Here is a 27,563-nt window from a genome sequence, read left to right on the forward strand (position 1 = left end):
TATATATATATATATGTATATATATATATATACACATGAAAAATCTTCTTGCCTGTTTATAAAATGTTGACTGTTCAGCACTACATTTACAAATAATTATTACACATGCTATTTCTCGTATGATGTGTGCAATATAAGAAAAAAAAATCTTTTGATTTTTTATTTCTCATCTGTTATTCCGCAAACATATAGATCGAGAGAATATTTTTAGAATTAATAATTTCTCTTATCTCCCTTTATCAAGTACTTTCCTCCAAAATATTGCACACAATTATACTATATATATTTTTTTCTCTTAAGCATGAACAACATACTACCTGTAATATAATGTTAATGTTCACAACAATGGAAAGTTTATAAGGTAAATGTTAAATGCTGAATGTTTCTATAGACAATCGTGCGTGCATATACGCTTCTCATTTAATCCTCAGGCGTGCTTGTACAATACGTTTTGCTGTTAATGTCTTTTATTCTTCGCGACACTATCTGTGTAATAGCACTTATAAACCGTTTGATAATATTATATGACAAAAGAGATAGTATTTTCTGAGGTTTGCATTGATAAACGTGAAAATTATGTTGATCCTATCTAAATTTCCGAGTTATCACATACAATTGTGAAGGTGCACGCGTGCACATACTAGTCGTAATTTAAATACGAAATGAATACGCGCAATCTTATTATTTGTTGAAAGACGTTTTCACACAAAACACTATGTATGTGTATGTGAATTTAAAATATTTTATGTAATATACATGCAACATGTACTTTACATATACTTGACTTGAAAAACAGATACTGCTGTCCCTTTTTTGTGGATGTGGATTACAATTGCTCAGATAATCATTGATTTGAAGCCTCTTGTATATAGATTTTATATCGGATGAACTATTGCGAAGTAATATTAATAGAGTAAAATTTATTCGCAAATTCTGAGCTGGTAGTACAATTAATGATGACTGAGACTATACAATAATCACGATCGACATATTTGAAATTTATAAATAGATTATAATATCAGTAATAAGTGAGAAAGAAATATCTTATATACTTTGACTAACGTTTGAAATGTTTTATTATAATCATACACATTGTATACTGTATTAATAAGGATGCCTTTGTTCTCAAGATTACCTATAAAATATGCCACTTAAATAATTTGATAAAGTTAGCACGGAGAAAATATATACATACACCTTATTTATTCTAGTCTATCAATTTTTTTTCTTTAACTGACATTTCGTTAATATTTGGAGAATTTGCCAAACATTGTTAAACTTGTTCTGTTTTGTATTTAAAATGATATATTACACCTTCATTCAAGTTAAAATTGTTTAAGTTGTAGAAAACGTTATTGTAATATTGTTAAAAATTTAAATGTTAGACTTTGGTTATTATCAATTGGAAAATATTTAGCTAAATGACGAGTATTAAATGAAAGGAACTTTTTTACCGACGGTATGTGCAAATATTCATATGAAAAGCCCAGACATAGTCTCACAGCATATTATTGTTTTTAACAATATTTTTCTTTCTAACTGTTAACATAGGAAACAATAGCATCTGGTATGATGACCATAATATTGCGCATAATACTTGATTCTATATATTTTGCATAAGGTATTTCAAATGTCTAAACTGCGTTTTCCTAATTTCCGTCCGTATGTACGATTCTAAGCAACCTATGTGCATGCAGTATTGACAGAATGACAATACGTTCTGAAAGCGAATGAAAGTGTTACTAATAATTAGATCACGGATTTGCTTAACCGATCCGTTCGGGTGTCAGTGATAGCCGCAATAAACGCAACGAAATTACGCGATAAACGCGAGGAAAAACTTGCATTTCGAATATTATTTTGATTATATTTGCCATAGATAAATAACTAATCAATACGCTTATGAATAAAAGTAACACTCGTAAGAAAAATTTAATCGAAATATTGGTGTGTCAATAGCTTCTTTTTTTATCGCTTCACACCAATTTTCACGATGTCCAAATTAAGTTGCAACGCTTTGTACATACTTCCCAGCTGCCGATTTCACCTGGGCTTCTTCATCCAGGTTATCAGTCTGATATGATAGATGATAAATAATATATATAAAAGTCTATGCGATAGAGACAACCAAAGCATACAATAATAAATAAATACGAATGTACAAAGAAAAGAGAGAAAGATTATTGCTCTCGGCATAACGGCTCTCATCGAAAACTCAGCAGCCCGGGTACGCTAATCCGCGATTTGCTATTAATTGCCATGTGACCTGTATGTTCGCCGAATTTTGTACAAAAGGAAGGCATGGCACCAATGCAATGATTTCATGCACTTGTACTTTCTCTGATAATAATAAGAGTGGTATTAACATATATTGCCATATTAATAGTTTAAACTTAGTCTCGAGGTCTCTATATAGATTAATCGATTTATTTTTTAGATTATAAACATGTGGTGACCTGCACCACTAGAGCTAGAATAAATGAGAAGTGTATTACTACGTTTATAAGTAGAGTGTGTTGATATGTACATGTATATGTCTTCAAAATCGAATAAATATTCTTCAACAGTTATATTTATTTTGTAACATTTGTGTCTCGTGTTTTTGTTTTCCGAGTTAATATTTTATGACTTAGCATTATTATTCTCCATAACGATATCGGGTTCCAGTACAAAATTTCACGTAGTTCCATTAGTATAATAATGTCGGCAGGGCTCAAAAGTTATTGCGTTTCTTATGACCGGCCTTCGTAAGGCCATCCCAGCTCCATGTGTTGGATGAAGTAGATCCGGCTACTACAGAGTGATCAATAACATGTATGTTATTATTATAACAACATGTAAATACTTTATTCGACATATGCAGCCCGAATACCGGATAGTCCAGATGAAATGGCAACTTGTGAGCCCTTGTTATCAGCTTTTTCTATACAGTCTGTGCATGTGTGTGTACGTGCGCATGAGTGTGTGCGTGTGTGAGGCACTTCAAGCGCGACAAATTGCGATATCTTCCAAAGTATCGATGAGAAATCAATTTCGGGGACAATTTTGAGAAATCAAGCGTTTTAAACAAAAGTCCTAACGGTCGATCAAGACAGAACTTTCTTCTCATTCAAGATCAATTTGGAGATGTCTCTATATCGCGTTTTAAATGCCTTGTTTCATGTATACTTAACGAAATATAGTAGTCTTTACATTTCATTGAAAAATTTTCAATCAGCAATTATATCTATATTTATCGTGGAAAACTCACCTCCTGTATGTGTAATCTTTCGAAGAAATTGAAAAATATAACGTAAAATTATAAATTATAAAAAAAAAAAGACGAAATAAGAAAGTGTTATGACATCGTGATAGATTAATTGCGTTCAGAAAATATAACGGTTGCACCACGGTTGAGTAATTCGTCGACATAATTGGTCTAAATTTACGGGATCTAACAGTAAAGACCGATAATCACTGACCGCTCACTGATCGCTTGTGTTTTCTGAACGCAGCCGTTATAAGCACAAATACTACTTTTACTACGACAATAACAATGCTCCCCGCGACTTGAGAGAATCTTTACGATAATATTTTAACACCGTTTAAAGATAATACTTCTACTACTACCTACTACCACTATTACTACTGTCTACTGCTAATTTGTGTGAAGAGCTAAACGTTTTCTGACACTTGAAATGTTTATAACACTATGTACAATATGTCATGTCATATTAAACCCACGGTAGATACGGATGCGGAAATAGAAGTTTAGCGAAGACTAGTTAGATTTTCTTTGTTTGTTGTGTAAGGACGAAGCTGTGGAAGGTGCTCTGCGGGAGATAGGGCTTTTATAGGTACTTCGTACTTTGCATGAGCTTCACGGACAAAATATCGACCCACACGATCGGCTGAAAAACCAGAAAGGGCTTACCCGCTGCATGATGCCAAAACAAAAAATTACGGCTCTACTGTGTCAGATAAATTTTCAAGGCAACTCTACTAATCGTACACAGATCGTTTCAGGCATCGTGCACTTCCTTTCGGCCGCAAGACCTTTGATAAATTCCATACCCCCCCCCGTGAATGAAAATTTGCACACAACTAGATAAGGAAGTTTTTACAAAAGAAGAAATAAAAAAGAGAACAAAGAAAACATGATGCCTAAAGCGTTCTGTGTACATCGACATATTTTTATATCGAGAAAAATCGTCTTCTGCGTATCGAGTAAAGTGTTATGTTACTAACCAAAGGCTGAACTCTACAGTTTTCAATTCTTAGTTATGACTTTTAACGTACATACTACTAACGAAACGGCGATAGTTGTGCTCCGTACTTTAGTCTTCAACTCTGGCAATAAAACTGTCTGTATCGATAAGTTATTTTTATGAGAAGATTGTACATGTGCTGTATTTTGAAGAGCGTCAGTATTAATGCGACTACATATAATAGAATACATACATACATATATATTTCTTACGTATTTATCTCCACTTACTTAAAAAGCATTACTCTAATTAATCAGCAATTCAAAAACTTATCTTTATACACTTTATACATATATATACATATATATATATATATATACGTATACATACATGTATATGTTATACATAAGTAGTAATGTCAATTTCTAATGTCATTATATTACCGATACGCTAAGTGTACTAGTAATAAATATATAGAATGTGATCTTTAGTGTAATTGAAAGTGAACACGCGCACGTAATATACCTCTTCTGTTATCAGCCTATACTAATCAGACTCAAACACAAGTCTCAGGTAAAAGTAGCACCGTGCATCTCGAGTTGGTTTGTTGGAAGTTGGTTGTTTACTTGGGGAATGGTAACCTTGCGAGATTCGTAAAAGTGCAATCCTTCGTTAGCTCTGTAAGCTAGATATTTTCCTGATATATGCGTTCTGTACCTGCGAATTGCATTTCACTCCCCTATCACATTTCCGGAGGATACTCCACAAATCAACACGTTGCATGTAAAACAAGCAATTTTTTCTGTCGCTTGAGATTTCAGTCGAGGCAACCGAATAAATATACGTTTTTTTTTATTACCCATACACAAATATTGAGGTATTTGCTCATATGAAAAGGGTTCAGTTCACCATTTGAAGCTGCATCAAGAAGAGAGTTTTATTATAAAGTAGGTACGTGTATACATACGTTTATATATGTGTATATATATATATATATATATTATATGTATATAATAATTTCTTTCGTAATACATTTTTTATTGAGTGCAGCGTCAAAGTAATTGATCCCTATTCATATTATTCTAAAGCCGATTCCGAGTGTAACACTGACAAACTTGTTCTCGTGTCTGTTGCAGGAAGAAACTCCTCAGGGATTCTTCGAGGATCATGGACTGGGATAATATTCTTCAAAGCGCGCATACATGAATGTCGTAAGTGTACATTCCTGCACTTTTGTTCTACCATTCCGCGTTGACGCATTTCAAAAGATTAGATAAATATATGTACGTACGTATGGGTTTTGGTGCAGACATACTTGCAGTTGTCAAATTTATTATTTTCATAATACATCAGAAACAAACATACACAAACACACACATACATATAAATCATTCCATATTTTTTGAAGCTACAGGTCCTTTTGACTCCGATATTTCGCGCATCTTTTTTGCATATTACTTTAATTAGCTATATTTACATCAATATATAATAGTGACACACACAACTGAACATGTTCCAATAGACACAAGTAAATTTGCCATCCTACATATTTTTCACTTTTGCGTCTTTATTGATAAAAAAATAAGGTAAAAAGAAAATTAAAAAAAACTTTCCTCGAGTGGCGACGTATACAATCTGAAAACTTTCATTGTTTATTGAATGAGAAAGAATGACAAAATGTTTTGACATTATCAACGCGATAACGTAAAATTCCGTGCTTTTTTGACATATCACATAAAATAGAAAAGTAAGATTTCGGTGAAGGATTTCTTATTTTTCTTAATTTTACCGACTTTTTTTTAATAAAAGAGAGTAATTGCGGAAATTATCTATTTATATAACAGTATGAAACGTTATAATTAGATAAAATGAAGTTACATGTAAGCTAATCAGATCAAGTTTAAAACCTTGTTTATACATAATCACTTGTTACGCGAGATGTGATGTATTGTTAATTAAATATCATATATATTCTGTATTACATAATATATCATTAATGAAATTCCGGGTATTTCTCTGAAACCTACATATAGATATGCTATAATGCTATAATAGATATGCTCTATAATAAGTGTTGTCACACACACACACACACACACACACACATTTTTAATCAATGTTAAAGAGGAAAGTTGAATATAATCTAATATAGTATAACGAGGGCAAGCTCTGTTGGAATGTATTGAGAGATATACAGACTGTGCCAGAGAAAGATGGGAATCAATAGCTGGCGTTTATTCTTTAACGATATTCGAGGTGGTTTATTAGTAAATGTCGAAGTTGGTATAAAACATTCTCATTCTTATTATTATCGTCACATCATTGTTATTATCACATATATGATGTTTCCCATGTCACTATAGAGTTAAAGGAATATTTGATTATATTAGTATTTACTGTAATCTTTAAATTGCGTACTGTGCGTATATACGCACTGTACAAGTTGCGTCAACCTCGCCAGATTCAATTTTTTAATAGTAATTCGTTAGAAAAATTAAGTGCAATAGTACGCATTCTCTCATTATAGAATTACATCACACCCTATATTTTCATGAAGCTTGAAACGCGTCTTTACGTGGCATAGCGAAAGAGTAAAAATTATCGATTTCCGTGTCCACTTGTTGAAACTAATCGAAATATTTTGTAACGTAATTATATGTCGTTAAGCTGTGCGATTGAGGTGTTTAAAAATCTCGCATTTCTACGCTCACGAGATACTTGCCGTATCAAAGATCAGACAATAAATTAAGTATGTGCGAAAATAATCGCTTGTAGCATTTTACATGCGTCACGCGACACGCGTAAACATATATAACACACTACACATATCCGATTTTCAATCTTACGTGTTTACGAACAGTATTTCTGTTTCGCCATCGTGTAGATTGAAAATTGTTAAGACCTCAAGAAGATAGGCATTATACCGTTAGACGATAAAAAAAGAAAAAAGCTTTGCGACTTATCCCTGTCTGTCTTTTTTTATAACTTTATTAAACTTCGTTACACACACGCACACGCACAACATATACCGTGGATGTCGATATTTAAGTAGCGTTAGGCCACGATAACGTACTTAAAACTATTGCGTTTCAAGGCCATCTTATTTTATATTTTATGTTTCCCTTTTATATATATATATATATAACCAGCAACATTCAATATCGTCCTTGCACTTGGTTATAATTACGCAAGCGAGATGTCATACTTTCTTGCGTTAAGCTTACACACCAACGTCGGAGTGTTAGCGTGTATATTTTGTCGGGAACAAATCAAAAGTAATTGTTAAGTTATTATCTTCATTGTGCTATCCGGCAGGATAACTAATAATACTCGACAGAACTGTAGGAGCGTAAAATAAGACTTTATCGATGTTAAGAACATGAGATATGTATTACGTATTAATACCGAAGTGTTGCATTGACAAACGACGATGCTTTGTGCTCCGTCCAAGATAAATAAAATGTATAAAAAAAAACACCTCACGCGCGTTATTACGTTTCACGTTGTGAGCGTATCTCTGCGATACGTGTCGGATGTGTACCGATTTAATTTCGACCGTATGTTTTTCTACAAAATCTCGAACGAGAGTGACATTTGTTACATTTATCCTGCACGTTCCATCATTGTTTACGATGATTGTTGCGCGCACATACAGCATAAACAAACGCGAACGCAATACATGTCGCAGGTATCATAAGTTATCCTCTCTGTCTTTCCTTCGGACTCTGGTCAATTTCGGCAAAATCGGAAGCCGTGGCTGACGTCGCTCAACATATTCGTGCCCTATGAGGAACTATTGTGCGACCGTAAATGCGTCACAAGCCTACGCGTTGTGTCAGAGGTCGTGCGACCTTCGGCGCGCCAAGGTCGCGTCAACCTTTTGCGCGCGCTATATTGTATGATTTATTTAATTATTTAACTCACCCTAAATTGTGAATTAGACGTTGTTACACACGGGGTACATTATAATACTCAATTATTTAACGCGTCCGCGCCGACCGGTGTCCGCGCGTTAAATTATATAACCATCGGTCGTCGAAACGTTACGGTTACAATTAAAGACTCAGGAAAAAATTATTATTTATTATTATATATAATTATATAAAATCATACGTGAATTTTTGCTCATATATGTGGCCACATATATATGATTATATGTATTTATACGAAAAAAAAAAAAAAGAAATGTCGTTTAATTAAATGTGCTGTTAGAAGGACAAATGTAGCCAGAAGTATTTACTCCGATTGTACTTGCATCATAATTTGTAAACAACAGTATTTTTTCGTTGTAGACACATATGATTGTACATGGTTGTATGGGCGAATTTCACACATGATCTTTTTTCTTTCCCGTGGAAGGGAAACCGCAACAATTACGTGCATGAATGTCGAAAAATCTAACAATACTCGCGCTCCTCACAACGCACCACCTAGAAACGCGTGCGCGATTACAACAGTGGTTTATAATAACGGTGGTTTGATACACACACATGCACATGTAGCATGCATCTGCCGGCCGTATTGAAATTTAAACCCGTTTCATTCACGTTCGATCGCACAATAGAACGCCCGGCGAGATATAACTTTATAATGTCCGTCAATGTAGGCATGTGCGGCAGACGGTTTAATGAATACAACGGACGTGACAGAGATGTGAAAATGCGTGCCACCCCCTCGTTTCCGTTATTGAAAAATCCCGCAAGGCGTTCTGCCTCTCCCCCTCTCTCTCTCTCTCCCTCGCACTCGCTCGCTCCTTTGCGCGCGCGGCGACTCTCTACCCGCGATTCACGCGGCTCATTGTAAACGTCGCCGATCGCATATATCCCGGACATGTATCACGGGCGCGCGCGATGTACAATGCGACGACGGCCGTCGCGAATAATAGGCCGCGGTCTATTATCGAGGAAGAGCAACGGAGGTAGGCGCAGGAGAGAGACGATTAAATGGGACGTTACGCTTTCTCGGCCGCCGCTCGCTTGCTCCGCAACGTCTTTGCGGAATATGAGAACGCCCTGAAAAAAATCAGAGATTCTCCTCAGAGAGAGAGAGAGAGAGAGAGGAGAAAAGAAAGAGAAAGACAAAGGCCCCGTGCGTGCGACGGGACCGCGCGTCCGCTCGTCGCCGCGGAATCGTAAACCGGGCCTGCTGAACGGAGTCGAATTCGTCTCGATTATTCGCACATCTCGAGGCCGGGAAGATTGAGGCTCGACTACGTCGAGCGGCGCCGGCAGAGTTCACCGCAGGCAGATGTACTCGACAGCGTCGCGGGCGCGAGGAGGACGAAGATGGACGACGGGATCGCGCTGCGTCGGCGCGCGAGAGGAAACGTTGTGCGACGTCGTAGCGCACGCGGCACGCGTATCGGTTTCCCATCACTGACGTCGCTCTCGACGCCATCGCCGCCGCCGTCGTCGTACGTACGTACGTACACCGTCGTCGACGATCGCTCGTGTCCGGACTCTGCGCGCGTCCGCGCCGCGTACGCTGATCCTACGCGTGACAAGCGCGCGAGAGAGAACGCGAATTGATCGCCGCGCGCGGACGAACGTGCGAACGATAACGCGAGAGAGAGAGAGAGAGAGAGAGAAGTATCTGCGGTGCGACGGTGGAGAGTTCCTTGAGAGAGACGCTCTCGTCGTCCATCGAGCGTCATCGCTCGAAGAGATCCGGTGGTGTGGTGTGTGCGCGCGCGCGCGCGCGCTCTCTCTCTCTCTGTCCTCTCCTCGCTCGTTCGCGTTGTGATCGCCGTACCTGGAAGCGAACGCTGCGCGCTTCCCCGCGCGTCGTCTGCGAGAGGACCCAGCGGAGCGACCGGACGTCGCTGCGCCGTCGAGAGTCCGTTTGCACCGTCGGACACCGGGTTGCCTCCTGAGAGCGTTCTCGCCTCGGAGAAACGGGAAACCGCGAAGAGGCGGCCGGGAGACTGCAAAGCGACCGACGAAGAAGAGAAAGACGTCATCGTCGCGCTACCAGTGCTGGGGACAAGCGAGAGTACTCTCCCTCTCTCTCTCTCTCTCTCCCCCCCTCTTAGCCCCGATCCAAGCGTTGATTGTCGCGAGAGAGCGAGAGAGACCGCAGGGTGAGAGGATGGAAGCCACGGACGGTCGTGGTGGTCGGCGAGCAACGACGAGGAGGCATCGTCGCGCGGCCCGTCATACGTGAGAGCTCGGCGGCGAAGGTAAAGAGCGAGAGAGTAAGAGAGAGAGGGAGAGCAAGAGAGCACGCCCTTGCGTGGCTCTCTCGGAAGAGGGCGGTGGAGGGCGGTTTGCTCTCGTCGCTCGGCTCGGCTCGGTACGGCGGCCCCCCACATGACGCCCCACTTAGGCCGTTAGGGCAGCAGGCGCACTCGCCGCCACTGGTCACCGGTGGCGGTGACGAAAAGGGGCTGATGTCAGTGCGACCACTCGGCGGCGTTCGCTCGGTTCGTCAGTTCGGATGCGCGATATCGCACGCATCGGCGTGCCGCGTACGAGGCGAGCGGGACTCCCGGCGAGGACAACAGCGGGCTCAACTACGGGGATCGGCAGCGCGGTGATGCCTGCGGCAGCGGCCGCGTGCAGCAGCGAGTCGCGATCGGTAGTGGTTGATCGGCGAGTCGCCGCGCGATTCACGACGACGAGGAAGAGCAAGTATTATCTGACGCGCGCGATCGTGGCTGCGTCGATCGCGTCGGTAGGTCGAACCGAGTGGCGCAGCCCGAGAAATAATGCGTGTTAGGCACGAGGACGACGACGACGACGTGAAGACGCGCCGAGTACCGAGACGACGACGGCGGTACGACGACGCGAGCAGTAGTAGCGTGCCATCATCGGCGACGAGAACGGCGGCGAGCGGCGAGAAGAGGAAGAAGAAGAAGAAGAACAACAACAACAACAACGAGCTTCGACGACCACTGCTGTTACTACCGCAGCAGCTGCAACGGCAGCGCAATTATGTACGCGTCGTACGGTACCGAGATCACATAGTGATCCGCTTGTAGTTATGTTGTTGTCATCGTCGCGCGGCGCGACCTGTGCAGTAGATCTTCACAGTGAAAATCTGGCGTGAGCGGTTCCGCGGTGGAACGGGGAATATGGCGTCGGTCTCGGCCGAGACTCCAGCCAGCCATGGGCACAGCTTCAGTAAGAAGACGTTTCATAAACCGACGTACTGCCATTGCTGCTCGGACATGCTCTGGGGCCTGATACAGCAGGGGTACATCTGCGAAGGTAAGGGGCAGGAGGGGGAGGAAAACCGCGGCTACGTGCTCGAGCGACGACGTCGAGTGCGATCGTAGACAGCGAGAGAGAGAGAGAGAGAGAGATCAGGCAGCGGCTTTTCTAGACGAGTCTCCCGTGGGGAGCAGCGCGCGTATCTCTCGATCTCGTCGTCTTGTCCATGCCGGAGTATGCGCAAAAAGCTCCGCGAGACGCACGAATGTGTCTCGGGAGATGCTCGCACGCTCCCGAGCTTCGTTCTCCACTTCTCTCTCTCTCTCTCTCTCTCTCCTCACGGGCAAGTGTCCTGAGAAGAACCTTCGGAGGTCTGTCTCTCGTCCCTTCTCCGTCTCGGTTCTCGCGATTTTGCCGTTGCGGAGAAACGATGTCTCGGAGAGAAAACAGGAAGAGAGGCGCGCGCGCGCTCGTTAAAGTTTCAAGCGAGCGCCGCGAGACCCAAACACAACCGTGACGATCGATAGTCGCGACCGGTAACGGCACGGATAATCGCAGATGCTCGGGGGATGCCTGGGGATCTCGCACGGTATAAACAGGTCGGGGATTATCGGCGATCGACCGCCGATTCGCCCCGATGAATGGCGGGCAAGTAGGTTGGAGCGAGACCGGAGAGGGGGGCGGGCCAAGAGTGTGGGCAGCGGGTGCGCTCGTTCCCTCGAGTGCTCCGCGCCGCGGAGGCATTTCCACGCTGGCGCCTATTCGTGACGGGCGGACAACACGCCGCGCCGCAACCGTGGATCGGGTAATAGCGCGAGAGGGAGGAGGAGAGAGATTCTCGCGTAGAGAGAAAAATGGAAAGAGAAAACAGGCGGGAGGCAGAAGGGGAAGAGACGGAGGTGGAGACAGTGGCGACGGCGACGATGTACGTGGATCGCGCGCAGAGGGCGCGAGCGCGAACGCGCGCCCACATTTTCACGAGCATTGATCGCGAGGGGTGGGGTAGTATGGCTGAAGACTACGGATAAGGTTGCCGAAGTAGCGTAGAGGGGTGCGGGCGTTCCGCGGCGACGGTGGTGGTGTCCGGCGGCAAAGAGGGTTGCCTCGAGGTGGGGGCAAGTGTGAGAGCTTGCTGACAGGCAAAGAGGCGTAAAGAAGCTTCGTTGTAACGCCGCGAACTGAACAAGAGAGAGAGAGAGAGAGCCATGTCCGCTTCGCGTTCTTTTCAGAATATATTGGAACGTTCGATCGAGGGAGAGAAAGAGGGAGGGAGGGAGAAAGAGAGAGAGAGAGAGAGAAAGCGTTATTTATTCAGCGCGCTCTGGGATGAACCCCCTCGAGCGCACAAAGAGGATAATATGAAATTATAGATTATAATTACGGTGGGTAGTGATCAATTTTCTCATGGAAATAACTCGAGTAAAGACGGTATAATGATGAAGATGACGCTGTGATTGTGATAGTTATAATAATAATAAAAAAACGTATTAAAAAATAATATTAATGAGTGAGAATACACACAAATAAGGAAGGCAGGGATATGAATAGATATACCAGAGGGAAATGCACGCGAGATTACGGTCGAGATATGTAAAGAGGTATCTTAGGACTTCGGTACATAAAGATGTCAACGAATGAAATCTGTATATTACCGCGTTCTGTACACAATGATGATTGATAAAGTGCAACTTCGAACCAGCTTGATTGAGCTCTTTGTGTCGGCAGAAGCAAGATAATTTTATACCTCGGCAAACCTTCTAAAAGATCGCTTGAAAACATCGGTTTTACATTTGAACGGTGGCAGAGAGCCACACTGATATCCTTGATTGTTTTTAATTCCGCGCAAAAAGAAAGAGGAACGATTGGATATATCGAGCGTGATGTGTCTCGATAATCGCTCGCGCGATATTGGATTCAGAACAACTTGAGTCTGTCGTAGATGATGAGCTTGTTTATAAAAGTGTGTATAGATATTCCTAGAAGGACGCAAGATTGATAGATTTAGCAGTTGATTCTTTCCCCCTCCCTTTCTCTCTCTCTCTCTCTCTCTTAGTAAAAGGTAGTCCTTATCTACAATCTTGCTTTAATACGTAAGCAAATTGACTAATCATTAGTCGCTTATTAGAAAAATAATCGAGCATGGTTAGTCAATATGCTTATGTATTAATGCAAGGTTATAGATAAGGGCTTACTCAATATCAGTAAAATGTTACACGAACCAGATTGTAGATTCAGTTCCTTCTCAGAACGAATCCGCCTTTGCGACTGTCAGTACGCGAGATGCCACCAGAGCCGGTGCTCCTCTCATCCGGCGGCTTCAGCCGCCTTGAAAACTTCTTTTATAGTCACGCCAGAATGAAAAAAGTTGGCGCTCGCGTTTGGTCGCTTCGCTGTTATGTCGATTTTAATCTCTCGCTACACGAGTCGTTTCACGGATAGACATTTATACGCGCAAAAGGTGGTCCTTGTAGATAAAAAAGAAAAAGAATGTCTTACATCAGTTCGCATCGTGCGTGTGTATGCGATCAGAGGTCTGATATTTGTCGGATAAGCGATCGTGCTGCCTAGCTTCGCTACATACGGCTGTGTTTCAACATTGACTCAACCGCCAATTAAAAGATATATCCGCACCTCAGATAGCGTTTTATCAGACTGTCTTTTATCCCCCCCCCCCCGAAAGAAAAGAAAAAAACGCACGAGGTTCCACTTATTAATAACTGTACATGCCGCGTGAAGAAGCCTCGTGAAAAAATCCCGTAGCTGTGTAGTCGCCGTAGTAGTCCGCGCGCGCGCGTGGCTCAAAGACGCGTTATTTTTAATAAACCGGAAATGTGATACACTCTCGAAACGTGTACGTGCGCGTTGAGGATCGTTACGAACACCTTAAAACGATCCGTGAATGGATTCTTCCGCGGCGGACGACGGGGCGACATTGTTCGCGTGGCGATTAAGATTGACCCCGACCGATGTTGTACCGGCGAATAATCGAGAATTATTACATCGAAGACGCGATTCCCGCGCGAAACTTCCGCAGCTTCGAGGAGGATTTAGACGTTCAGGCGCAACACCTCGCGCTCGCACATCTATGGTGGTGTCTCTGCGCGATGTATTTTTAAGAGAGAGAGACAATTTAACTCGAATCGATCGTTACGTACTTGTCGCTTCCGTTTCCCCCCTGACAGCAACCTGTTAGGGAACACACAGACGAAATCGACGTTACTTTACGAAGTAACACCGATGGATTTCCCTCCCGTCTTTTTTTACATTCGTCTATTTCGCAAACGCGAGACATCTTCCAGCTCGCTGGCGGACCTCCCTTTCTCGCGATAATGACGAATATTTCTTTTCGATTTATAAACTACCCACTCGAAGAGTTAAAGTTAACTCGACATTCGTGGCACGACGGTCGATCGTCCGATGGTGCTGGCCGATGGCGTCTTCTTAACGAAGCGGATGCATAATACTATTTCGGGATGCACCTGCGCGCCGATGCGACAAATTTCCCACATCTTGCCTGATTAGCGCCGCAAGAGCGCGACAGGACTCGATCATTATTATTTGCTTTCGCGGGGAAATATATATATAATATGCGAAAATGTACGCTATCTTGGATCTCTCTCTCTCTCTCTCTCTCTCTCTCTCTCTCTCTCTCTCTCTCACCCATTCACTCAATTCTAACCCCAGCGATATAAAAACACCGCGGGCTGTTGAACCTCATTGGGGGATCTATCAGAGGTACCTGTAAAAATAAACAGGGACGCGTTATTTTCGAAAGTATATACGTCCGCACGATTCGAAGAAACGCGCATGTTCTTCGCCCAAGTTCGAGTACTTGGGAACACGCGCGAGGGAGGAGAACTTGGCTTCAGCCTCCGCAAAAGTTCCGCGATCTGCCGGACGAATATCCGCGAGATCACGGCGATCAAACGCGACGGATCTCCCCAAACCGTGCATGATTCCCGACGTTTTTGCTGACATCGCGGGAAAGGTCAGAAGATCTTGTTATAAATTACGACACGAGTGAAGTGATATTGATTTACGTTGCGGTGCATCACCGCTTATTTCACACGGTCCTCACCGCAATCGGTCTCGCGTGTGTCTCGAACGCGGCGTTCCTCCGCTCTGTCCTCTGAATGTTCACTTTCTTCTCTGTTGGCAGTGTGTAACTTCGTGGTGCACGACCGCTGTCTCAAGGCCGTCGTCTCTCCCTGCTCCAGTATCGCGGCAAGCCTCATCAAGGTAAGATACACACCGCGCGATACACATGTATGTACGCGCTTCGCCGTTTGTTAACCCAGAGTTCACGCAGCTTCTTCATATTGTTGCAGAACCCGGTTGCACATTGTTGGTCCGAACAAGTACATCGTAAACGGAAATTCTGCAACGTCTGTCGGAAACGATTGGATGACAATCCATCCGTACATTGCGAAAGTAAGACGACGTTTTACGTTTGTTACGACCGTAGCCTGAATTCGTTATTCAATAATTGCGGAAGCTTTCCATTTGAGTTTCTAAGCGCCCTTCTTCCGCAAAGGGCTTCCTACAATAAGCCGTTAATAACATAGATCAGAAGTAAGGAGCGAATACAAGCGAATCGGTAGTGTGTCGTAAAGCAGTAACAAGTCCAGTGATCAGTGACGTGGAGGGAGTCAAATGGAGATGGCCAAATTCCATTTCTAGCCAATCAAAAAGCAACATATGTCTGCCGTTTTTATCGAAGCAAGCGACTACCACCGCATCATGAAAATTAAGAGACGCAGATCCTAAGCTGGTTTTAAGATTCTTCAAAGGCCTGAGCCTGCTCAACATTTGAGAAAGAGCTGAATCACGATAGGTCTGGTTAGGTCACAATGGACAGTCCGGTGTTACGTTGCCTCAAGCCCTCAACCTCCGTAGTAATAAGAGTAATACCGTCAATGTCTGATACGAGTGATGACTAATGGCTTGTTGTAAAAAATCCCGAAAACGTCCGTCGCCTAAGTGTTGGTTCGTAGTAAAAACGGAGAACCGTTTGTTTTGCCGTAGTATGCGAGTACTTCGTGCACGTAGAATGCCAAGACTTCGCAGTGGCAGACTGCAAAGAGAACGCTACGTACTTACCTGGAAGGGATCTAGCAGCGGTGAAGCACACTCATCATTGGCGGGAAGGCAACCTTCCGAGCAGCTCCAAATGCGGAGTGTGCAAGAAGGGTTGCTTTTCTGCCGAGTGCCTGTCCGGATTCCGATGCGAATGGTGCGGCATGACGGTAAGAGAAAGAGATCTATATATATATTTTTTCCCTGTCCTTATTTCCAAGAGAGACACGTTAAGTCGTATTTCGAATGTATATCGAATTGTGCGTGTTTGTTCTCTCGCAGCTACACGCGTATTGTTACAAGAATATCCCCCAAGAATGCACCTTCGGCAACTTGGAACCCATATATTTGCCACCACATGCAGTTAGTATTCCGCGCACCGAAGTTCCCATGGAAGCCATCATCGGTGTGCAAGTGCGACGTAAAGAAGTGCTGGCGCGTGAGTATTCTTGCCGTAAGTGTCTTCCCGTGTAATTACCGATGTGCGTGTTAACAGGTAATTAGAATAATGGAATGAGGAGTTGCGCTTCATCACTCCGTGCCGTGCGCGAAGCACTCTAATATTTTATTAATCAACGCGAATATATACTTCGGTTATTGAAGCAGCTCTCATTCGCTCAAGAGAATATACCTTGAGCTAATCAGTCAGGCTGAAGCGCGAGAGATTGTGAGAGATTGTCGAGAGGTCTTCTCATTCTAATAAAGCAATAGACACACTTGACAAAACGTAGTTATGCATAAGCATATCGATGCTGTTATACAAATGGAATCTGTTGTTGAATATTTGTGTTAAAATTGCGTGAAATAGAAATGCTCGCATTGACAGTTACGCAATGCACGCGATTATTTGTAGGTACACACGTGGGCAATTATGATTTTGTGTGCGTCTCGTGTATATATGCGCGAACAAATGCACCATTTCCGGACTAGAGGATGATGCCTCCGCAAGCGATATCGATATATCAGACTCAGATAACAAATAATGGCAGAAGTGTTACGTTGAGAGCTTCTCTAGCTGCATCGTCCAATCGAATATTTCATTAATTATTGCGTTTTTTACTTGCGCATAGCAAATCCCATGATTTGAATTGGCGCTTTATAACGTTTATTAAATCGAATTTTTTTCCCCTTTTTTTTTTTTGTTCAAGCACATTAGTACTTCTTCACTCATTGATACGTATTAATTATTTTTTACACTAGGTATTAAATGTATAAGTTACACACGTATGAGATTTTATATCTATCTTTACTACGCATAGCACATGTACACGTACGCATATACGCACCAATAATTGATAACGACAAATGTTGCACATTGTACTCTAAAGTCAAAAAGAATGTGCAATATATGAAACATTCTTCTCTTTCTCTCTCTCTCATATACCAGTAGAGGTACATATTTATAAAGTTATAACCTATTTTCTGGATCACAGATTTTTGCATGATACTGTTTTAAACATTTATTCACGCGTGTATAAATACCGTCAATTTGTAAACATATACATGTTCTTCCTTTTCAGAGCATGCAACGTTGACTTTCTTCGATATCACAAGCGAGTAAAGTCCTATCTGTATCCTAAGAAATGATTGCCTCAAACTTTCATCATTTTGTTTTATCGTAAAGTGAAAATTTATGTCTTTTACATTGTTTATTATTAATAGCCAAAATTTATGAACGATTGTCTAATATTTTACACAAATATTTTTCTATTCACAATTTCTCATACTCTCAGCCTTCCATACATGTACATGTGTATTATTCATACAGGGATTAATAGTTTATTTTTTCGCGTTTCGTATTATATAAAATACGGCCGCACCGATTAATGATCATAAAATCGATAATACAATTCAATTATTTATCTCTCTCTCTCTCTCTCTCATCGAATATACATGAAAATTTACAGTATCCCTCAACGTGAAAAGAATAAAAATTTATAAATCTGTTTATTGTATAGTTCTTGTCCTTGTATTCAAAGTTCTAAGGAAATTTGTAACTATAATTGTACAAACTTCCATAAGCAGTGATAAAGAGAACTACACCTGTTATATCAATTATTTTGTGTTCACAATTATAAATCATCAGTGGCTTTTGTGGCTGATCGCTCCTCTTGCGATTAATCGCTACTCTCAACGTGCTTTCAATAGGCATAAAGTATTTTCACAGATGCAACACTTATTTCAGGTAGCTTTGTAATTAGATAGATATTGGATAGGATAATATATTTCGCGCGGTCACAAAAAGAGAAAGCTATGAACACAGCTGACGAAACTTACAAGAGAGACTTCTTTTCGAAGCGGTTTGATCATTTGATATCGTAGAAAATAAGCGTCTTTGTCTGATAGTGATTAAATAAATTGGACGATAAACACAAGGCATAATGAAGCATTACGAAAATATCGTGAAACAGAGAAACGAAATCTTTATAGATTTCATTACACAAATTACGGTGACCGTTAAAATATTCGGTCTTTTCTTCTATGTGAAGATAACATCGGAGAGCAATTCGATTTCGCTGAGAGTGAACAAATTGGGGCTGCTAGGCTGTCAGACCGCCTAGCCGAAGCTTTGAGGCGCCTTTCGCTAGTTTTGCCACGTAGCTGCCGTGGAAATTGTCATGCTTCCCCTCCCTATGTTCGAGGTATCTAGAATATAATCATCGTCATTCATCTGTGTGAACGTATTCGATTCTAAGATGTATACTACATACGTACATACATACATACGCGCGCGCGCGCGCGCACGCCCACACACATACACACACACACACATATGTGCATACATAATACATATAAATCGTACAAGACTGAGAGTGAATTGGAATATGCCGTAGTGATCTCATCGCTGTTGTTACCTCTACTTGTAACTCGACTTACTCAACACATGCATCTGTTGACTGAGAGAGCTATATTAAAAAGATACGCAAACGTGTTTATTTATGCATTTTTTCCCTTAATTTTGCGTAACAGCAATGCGAATACATTTTTAGCTGGCTTCTGTCATACTTTCAACACTAATATCGAGCGACATTCTACATTATAGTTTCCGACGACTCTGACAAGCAATACGATGCTATTTACGTGAACTCACTTGAAGAAGTAGGATAAAGATGACATGTTTGTCGAAAGTACATAGTAGATATCGTCACATTGCCTATACTGGATTTGTAATAAATTGTCACACATGCGACATGCGTTTTTTATATAAATATCATGGTGCACCAATCTTTTCGTTTATGTATGTTATTTTGTTATACTGTTTACGTTTTAGCATGTATGTATGTCTCGCTTCGGTGCATGCACTGTCATTCAGCCCACTGGATGCTATGAGATTCCATGATGCTTATCACTCTACTATGCAGTGAAATGAAGTTCAAGAATACTACTGACTAATTCTTCCTATCGTGTGTGTGTTCTGCAAACCCATCGTAAATAATCGATGGTAAGAGATGTGATTTATTCTTGAATGATAAACAGATTCGTTACTACGCTCTCTTCTTGCTTACAAACCACTCTCGAGAGTAAATTCATTCGTTTTTTCTATCGAAGTAATGCACGTATCTCTTTCCTCGATACTCGCACACAAATTTGCAATTTATTCATTACTGTATTAAAAAAACCAACGATAATATATAATAATGCAATTAATGAGAATAGTAATGAATAATTCGAACAACTTGTACGCGGAATTGCTAATTGCAGAATAAAATCCTTGTAAGAGCTGCATCGAATATTCTATATATGTTATTCGTATTAGAAACGCTTTTCCTTATTGACACCATTAATGTTATCTGAGTAATGGTTGTAAAAAGAAAACAAAAAATATAAGGGAAGAGAAAAGACTTCCACATTAAGATCTAGAGATGCGCTCGACGGAAGAAGATGTATTATATAATTCGATTTACTCCGTCGTATATCATAACAAAATGCGTTAATGATGTCCTAAGCGAAAACGCTTCTTCCTCTGTTTACAGCGCGGAGCATATCAGAAGAGTTCAGTAGCGATGCGAAGTACCGTGACAACGGGGAGCCGGCGCAGTGTACGCACAGTCGAGATCCACGTTCTCCTAAGGAGAAAGACGACAAAGAAAGAGGTGACGAAGGTATTTCAATACAACTCCCGATTAGCAGTCGCGGGATTTTCTCCCCTCTTAATTTGAAAATCTTTGCCGTTTGTCAGCAGAGATGATCAAGGTGTACGATGGCGACAACTCTCTGAGGCGACGGATATTTCGGGTGATCTCGGTGCCCAGGCAGGCTACGACAGAGCAGGTTCTCACGTCGGCACTGCGTGCTTTTCACATTACGAAAGATCCTAGTACGTGAAATATTTCCTAGCTTTAACACAACTGTATAAATTCCGTTCGATAAATTCGCCGACCGGTCTAATGAGTTTCTCTTTCTCTCTCTCTCTCTCTCTCTCTTTCCCGCTCTTCTCGTTCCGCTCGGCGATATTCAGGCAATTTTTACTTAACCGACCTGTACGCCACCGAGGACAAGGAGCTGTGCGACCCGACGCCTGTCTTAAATTTAAATCGCAAAGAAGGCAAACGTCCGGCTGTGTTCTTACGATTTAAGTGAGTTCACGCTGTATTCTCTTAATTATGACCTATATGTGTGTGGGTGTGTGTGTGTGTTTGTGTGTGAGCGAGCGAGCGCACGCTCGAAGAGAGAGCATTTTAATACAAAACGCGCGAAATTGATGTAATTTCAGAAATAACAACAGCGGAGAGGTGCGAGTGTATCCTGGCAAACTGCAGGTGTCAGAGTTCTTCTGTATAGTACCTGTCACTGAGAAGACAACGGTCGCCGATTTAATAAACGAGGCGCTGGGGAAGTTCGGTTTAGAAGATTTCAATTGCGACGATTACAGGTGCAGCGAGGTTCTGTTGGATCATGGTGGTAGGTTCCAAGTTCTTCATTCAGTTTGGCGTTCGCGCGAGATACGCCGGGTATTCGGTATATTCCTCGAAGTCCTCTCTCCTTCTCTTACCTCCGTGTGTTGTGCGTGAGATTAAATCAGATCTTGATGTTCGCCAGTGACGGAGAGAGTTTTGTCCCTGGACGAAAAACCCTGGGACATCGTCAAGCAACTGGGGAAGGATTCTATCAGACAAATGGAGCTGATGCGGTTTTACTTGCAACTGAGGCAAGATCCCCACGGACCTAATCTGGCTTTATTCGTGGGCAACTTACCACCAGGTCTCACCCAAATACGCTATGGGGACATATTAAGAGAAATTTTAGGAAAAGGTTAGTGATCCTGTGATGAATATATGTACGTGCATATCTACAAAAATTAATACACGCAAATATACACACGCTTAAACGTGGCTAATTTCGATTGTTTAGAAAATAAATTCGAGCTTGGCCCAATTTATTACGAATACGGTTCGGTGGTTATCATATACAAAGATTCCGATCAGGCGGTTAAAGCGTTATACACGTTGCGGGAATTGAAATACGAAGACAAGCAACTTCTAGGTATCTATATTTCAATATATATATTTTTTTTAAACTGAAATCCAGAGACTATATTGACACATACGTAACATGCATTTTTCTGTTCTTCTTCTAGTAATGCTTTTACCGAATATCGAGCCGAATATGGTACCATCGGGCGTACAACCGTTGCTCGTATTCGTAAACGTAAAATCTGGCGGTTGTCAAGGACTTCAACTAATTTCTAGTTTTCGTAAACTGTTAAATCCTTATCAGGTGTTTGATCTTGACAACGGTGGACCTTTACCCGGGTAAGCACGCACGTTTTAAATATGATGATGAAGTGTGTGTGTCGAAATATACGATATAACTGCGCAAAAAGAAGTTAGAGAGAGAGAGAGAAAAAAATGCGTTCCTTTGCATTGTGTGTTACAGACTTTACGTTTTCCGTCACGTACAGGATTACAAGATCCTGGTATGTGGTGGAGATGGCACTATAGGTTGGGTGCTACAGTGTTTAGATAATGCAGGTCAGGATAGCGTGTGCTCTTCTCCCGCATGCGCTATCGTGCCTCTGGGAACGGGGAACGACCTCGCTCGTGTGCTATGTTGGGGTTCCGGTTACACGGGAGACGAAGACCCGCTAAATTTATTGCGAGACGTTATCGACGCGGAAGAGGTAATATTGGACAGGTGGACCGTGGTTTTTAATTCGCAAGACCAAGAGGGGAGCAATCCTCAAGCGATCACGACTGCAGCAGGTGAGAGACGTGATTCTGACATATAAGCTAGTTGTCGAGACGGGAGAATATTTACTCACAGCTCGATTTTTTCATCGTTCAAGGGTTGTTTTAAGTTTGTCTTCAGATGCTGCGTAATGAACGAAATCTTACAATTCTAGAGGTGAACTTGAGACGCTCTCGAGTAATAAAATTGTCGCGAATATCGCCGATAGATACAACTGTGTTTCCCACTGAGGGAACCCCGGTGTCCTCACACAATTCCCTTCCTTTTTCAGAAAAACTGGCATGGTGTCGATTGCATACCGCAGGCGCAGGGGGTTCTAGTAGCGAAGACAATACGCAAATGTATGTGATGAACAATTATTTTGGCATCGGCGTCGACGCGGATTTATGTTTGGACTTTCACAACGCGAGGGAAGAAAACCCTAACAAATTCAAGAGTAGATTACGGAATAAAGGCGTGTACGTGACGATGGGCTTGCGTAAGATGGTGAAGCGTAAGCCGTGCAAGGATTTACACAAGGAAATTCGGTTGGAAGTGGACGGCAAATTGATCGAATTGCCACAGGTGGAAGGGATAATTATTCTGAATATTTTAAGGTAAATTTTATCGTGACACATTTGCGCCACGGGAGACGAGGAACCTAGAATATGTTCGTTACTTCCAACGACGAGCTTCTCTCCTTTTTTTCTCGTTACAACCTAGTTGGGGCTCTGGTGCTAATCCCTGGGGACCAGATACCAAAGAAGATCAATTTTGTACGCCAAATCACTGGGACGGTATGTTGGAAGTCGTCGGAGTAACGGGAGTTATGCACCTCGGACAGATACAGTCGGGTCTACGCACGGCTATGAGGATAGCACAGGTGAGAATTCCACCGGGCCTGACACCCACAATCGATGTCAGCACGTATACACGTTTGTTCACGCATTGACTCACTTCACTCGACAGGGCGGACACATAACCATTCAGCTGAATTCGGATATACCGGTGCAAGTGGACGGTGAACCGTGGGTGCAGAGTCCGGGGAAGATCTCTGTCCTGAAGTCCGCACTTAAGGTAATATCTCGTCATAGAATCTCACACGGAAACCCCATAATTCCACCGAAAGAACGGACAGAACGTAACGTAGAATCACATGTCTGTTGGAACACAACATGGTTTGCGATATATATATATATATATATCGATATAGATCAGTACGTGGGTGTTGATAATCCCTCTTGTGTGGAGTATGTACATACATGTACATATAAACACACACACATATCAAGGAAAAATGATTGCACCCTTTCTCTTTCTCTCTCTCTCTCTCTCTCTCTCTTTCTCTTTCTCTCTCTCACTCACTGTTCGGGTTTACGTAGAATGATGGGGGCCATAACATGCGTTTTTTTTGTGGCACGTAAACTTTTGACAGGAGCATCCGTATGTATTAGTTTGTAGCCCTTTTTTTTTCTTCGTTTCACATTCACAACAATGCTCTACGTATTCTCCGTAAGAAAGCGTAACCTGATTGCTGATACCCATCAGCGCATGCTTTCCTTCCCCCGACTGCACTCGACTAATATTTTCCTTGTTCCTTTGTTCACTTCAGGCAACCATGTTGAAGAAAAGTAAGATCAAGCGTCGCAATACCGAACCGTCGATTCTACCTGCTAATGGGGAGGGGGGCAAGAGCACGGACGAGTAATCCAACCATACCACAACTTACAACCGCTCGCTCGATCGTTTTTAGTCTCTCTCTCTCGTTGAAGACGCGCGCGCGAGACAACACAACCGAGGCATCCTCAGGTTGCGCGCGCGTGCACGCGCGCGCAGAGCAGGAGCCTTCGGGTGTGATGAACGTGTGCCGTCTTCGAGCGATTCACCTTATAAACGGAGAAAGCAAAATAGAGAAAAAAACAAACAAACGAGATAACAAGAGAAAAATCCGGTCCCTCCTCGTTGGTGCATGTAAAACCGATCGACTTTCGTTATTATACCTTGTCTCAATGCCTCAATCCAACGCAGCTAGCTCGAGCTTGTCGTAATGTGTGGATTAGACGCCATTCTATTACCGGATAGTAGTGTTTAGCTTTTACGAGAGTAACGTTTCTTCTTCTTCTTGTCTTCTACTTCTTCTTCTACTTCGTTTCCTTCTTTTTCTATGTATGATTCGTTGACCTTGAGTTCGTAATTTTTTTTTTTCTACTTTCCATTTTTGTCAGTGGCATTGACTGACATTTTTTATCGACTGCTCCTTTGTGCGCTCCCTGATCCTGTCCCTTCCTAGGCTACGATGCTGAAGAAGACTAAGGGTAAAATGAAGCGGCGTAATACAGAATCCAGTATGCAGTTGGCGCTACAGGCTGCACCGTCGAACGAACCGGACGCGGAGATCTTCTGAGTGAATGAACAAAACGTTATGTGAAAGTGGATGAGAATGCGTCGCCGTGACCGCGAGCACGTAGCCACACACAAGACAGAGGACTCGATCGATTTAGCACACTGCGGTAAAAAAAAAGTAAAAGAAAAAAAGAGAATTATATACAATCGGCCTTGAAATCGTCCGACGGCGCGCGGTGGCGCCGCACGAACTTAAACATTAAGGCACACACGTACAACGCGAGGGAGAAGAGAAAGTGGAAAAGGAACACAAACCGCTCGATGAAGAGGCAGGGAGAGGGTGACAAGGTAGATAAGGTTTTCAAATCACACGGACACACGTAATATACACAGCGTGAAAAAAAAAATCCACGGTCGACTCGATGATTCTTAATGTTTGTTCTTACATTAATAGAAAGGGAAAGATAGATCTCATTTTTAAATGTTAATAATTATAGCACTGTACGTAGCTCTCTTATCGATCAATATTTTTTTAGTAAAATTATAATAGATCTTGACACGGTACACGCGCGCGTACACATACATACACACACACATACAACACTTGCAGAACGCTTTGAACGCGCTTTCCTTTTTTCCCGGCGCATTTTCGAGACGCATCCAGCGTCCAATGAAAGATTTTCTATCTTATGAGTATCACTCAAGCACAAATTCTCCCATCGGACCGTCGGCTGCGTTCTGAAGTGCGTCGTAGGGAACGTGTTCCGAGTCGTTCTTCAAGTGAATACGCACACAAACACGCAACATATTAAGCAGTATTGAAGGAAGCTACGCACTTACGCGTGCTCACGACGACGTTGATTTGTATACATATATATTTACGTTCCAAGCTTGATGGTTGAAATGACGGGGGAAGGAAGTCGTGATGTATATTTACGTTTCGTATGGTATTTTGCAGTCTACACACACACACACACACACACACACACACAGAGTTTTTCACGATACGTGAAACGTGAAACTCCGGACGAATATATAAAGAAAAAAAGAAAAAAACAAGAAGAGACGCAAATAAGTTGTTAATAATATATTATAGAGTATTTATGATTAAATATTAATATATTTACATAATATTGTATTAGTACACACTACGACTTTAAGTTGTGACAATTGTTGTGTATGTCTGGCTGCTGGGCAGTCTGGAATTCGTTAAGAAACCAGTGGCAGTCAGAGTTTCCTAGGATACGATTAATAAGGAGGTAAATTAATGTATCTTTTTCATAAGACGATAAGATCGCAACGTGAATTAACGAACGCTTTGCCGATCCGTCTCCGCGGCGGAGAAAGAAAGAGAGAGAGAGAGAGAATGTACAAATGACGAATACACAGTGCGCGCGCGAACGTTAAGCGTGTCCGAGTCGGATTGGCATCGCGACTGACCTCGGAGCTCTGACAGTCTCCCATGACGACAAAGTTTGGCAGTGCCATCGGCAACATACATTCCACTATTAACGTGACGAAGAAGCGTGAATCACAGAAATATGTACACTTTACGAACTATGTCAAAAGAAAAAGGAGGAGGATACGAGGTTGTAACGCGCGTAACGTAAAACGCGTTAATACGTACTTAAGAGGAAAAAAGGAAGAAGGAAAACACAGAGGAAAAAAAAGAGGGGGAGGTCGTCGGGACGTGTGTCGTTGACGTGGGTCGAGTGACGTACGGGGGGAAGGGGGGGGCAGGACCACGCGAATCGGAAGCAATATACTATTGTTTGCGAGCTTCCAAGGTTCTCACGTCTTTGGTACACTGAATGAATACACATACACGCGCATATACGCACGTACATACGTATACACACACACACACAACACACACATATACATATGTGCTACCAGAATACATCGAGTGTCACCCGCTGATCCTCGAAGCACGCGACGCAAACAAATACTTAAGCTCCGATGTCGCTCTCTCACACGTGCAGCAGGGCTTACGTTCATATTGGACTTTCCTTCGCTGGTATCGCGTGAAAGAAAAGTAAAACCAAAAAAAAAAAGAGGAGGGGAAGAGGAATAAAATAGAGAAAAAAAGAACTTCGGTGCCAAATACAATTGTACATAATACATTATAAAAGTGTAGGGGCTCTCTTATATAAGACGGTTTGCCAGTTAAATCGCGACGGCATTTAATGCGACAACGTCGACGGACGAAGGAGAGCGAGCGAGAGCGAGAGAGAGAGAAAGTGAGGGAGAGAGTGAGCGATGTGTGATGCGACGCGTGAGGAGGGTACTTTCTAGTTCGCGGGGAAAGGACCCTTTTGAATTTTCACGCACACACGTTATATTCGTATCGTGTGAACGTGAACCCAAAAAAAAAAGAAACTAAAACGGTGAAAAAAAATGGAGAAGACAGCAGCGCGTACCTTTGATATACTGTGTGAGAGTAAATCAAAGGAGGGAACGATAGGACTCTTAGTATGCTTTTAGTACGCGCTGTGAAACTTAGTTAATTATCTAACTAGACCTCTCTTGGATACCTTCAATTATGAGAAAGATTATCGAAAATTAATTAATTACCAAGCCACAGAAAATCTACGGAGGCGGTCATGCCCGGATGATTGATCGGGCCTCCGTGTATCAC

General features: G+C 42.3%; 2 protein-coding genes across 12 annotated transcripts in view; both read left to right on the forward strand.

Moving 5' to 3' along the window:
- The window catches only part of LOC106746286 (AP-1 complex subunit sigma-2), a 10,497-nt gene extending 1,946 nt beyond the window's left edge, over positions 1-8,551 (forward strand). The window contains exon 5 of one of the 2 annotated variants that reach the window (XM_014622705.1): positions 5,324-8,551. In XM_014622705.1, coding sequence (XP_014478191.1) covers positions 5,324-5,368 — 45 coding nt within the window. In that variant the 3' untranslated portion in view covers positions 5,369-8,551. Of the gene's footprint in view, positions 1-3,791; positions 4,452-5,323 lie in introns of those variants that run through there. The other variant, XM_014622704.1, reaches the window with a different exon arrangement.
- A 1,053-nt stretch (positions 8,552-9,604) lies between these two features.
- LOC106746282 (diacylglycerol kinase theta) lies at positions 9,605-27,300 on the forward strand. 10 transcript variants are annotated; one of them, XM_014622684.1, is made up of 18 exons: positions 9,788-11,395; positions 15,498-15,577; positions 15,667-15,769; positions 16,364-16,584; positions 16,697-16,868; positions 18,904-19,056; positions 20,389-20,517; positions 20,595-20,732; positions 20,874-20,991; positions 21,129-21,316; positions 21,455-21,667; positions 21,767-21,898; positions 21,993-22,167; positions 22,292-22,617; positions 22,875-23,199; positions 23,306-23,465; positions 23,552-23,659; positions 24,873-27,300. In XM_014622684.1, the coding sequence occupies exons 1-18, from the start codon at positions 11,260-11,262 to the stop codon at positions 24,984-24,986; spliced, it is 2,991 nt and encodes a 996-aa protein (XP_014478170.1). In that variant the 5' UTR covers positions 9,788-11,259; the 3' UTR covers positions 24,987-27,300. The 10 variants fall into 10 exon arrangements, 9 of the variants coding, with proteins under 9 accessions (XP_014478170.1, XP_014478172.1, XP_014478171.1 ...); XM_014622686.1 differs by having other exon boundaries at positions 20,389-20,508; positions 20,598-20,732; XM_014622685.1 differs by having other exon boundaries at positions 9,789-11,395; positions 20,598-20,732.
- The last annotated feature ends 263 nt before the right edge of the window (positions 27,301-27,563 follow it).

The sequence above is a fragment of the Dinoponera quadriceps genome, unplaced genomic scaffold, assembly GCF_001313825.1.
Source record: "Dinoponera quadriceps isolate SergipeBrazil2010 unplaced genomic scaffold, ASM131382v1 scaffold566, whole genome shotgun sequence".
NCBI classification, from domain to species: domain Eukaryota; kingdom Metazoa; phylum Arthropoda; class Insecta; order Hymenoptera; family Formicidae; genus Dinoponera; species Dinoponera quadriceps.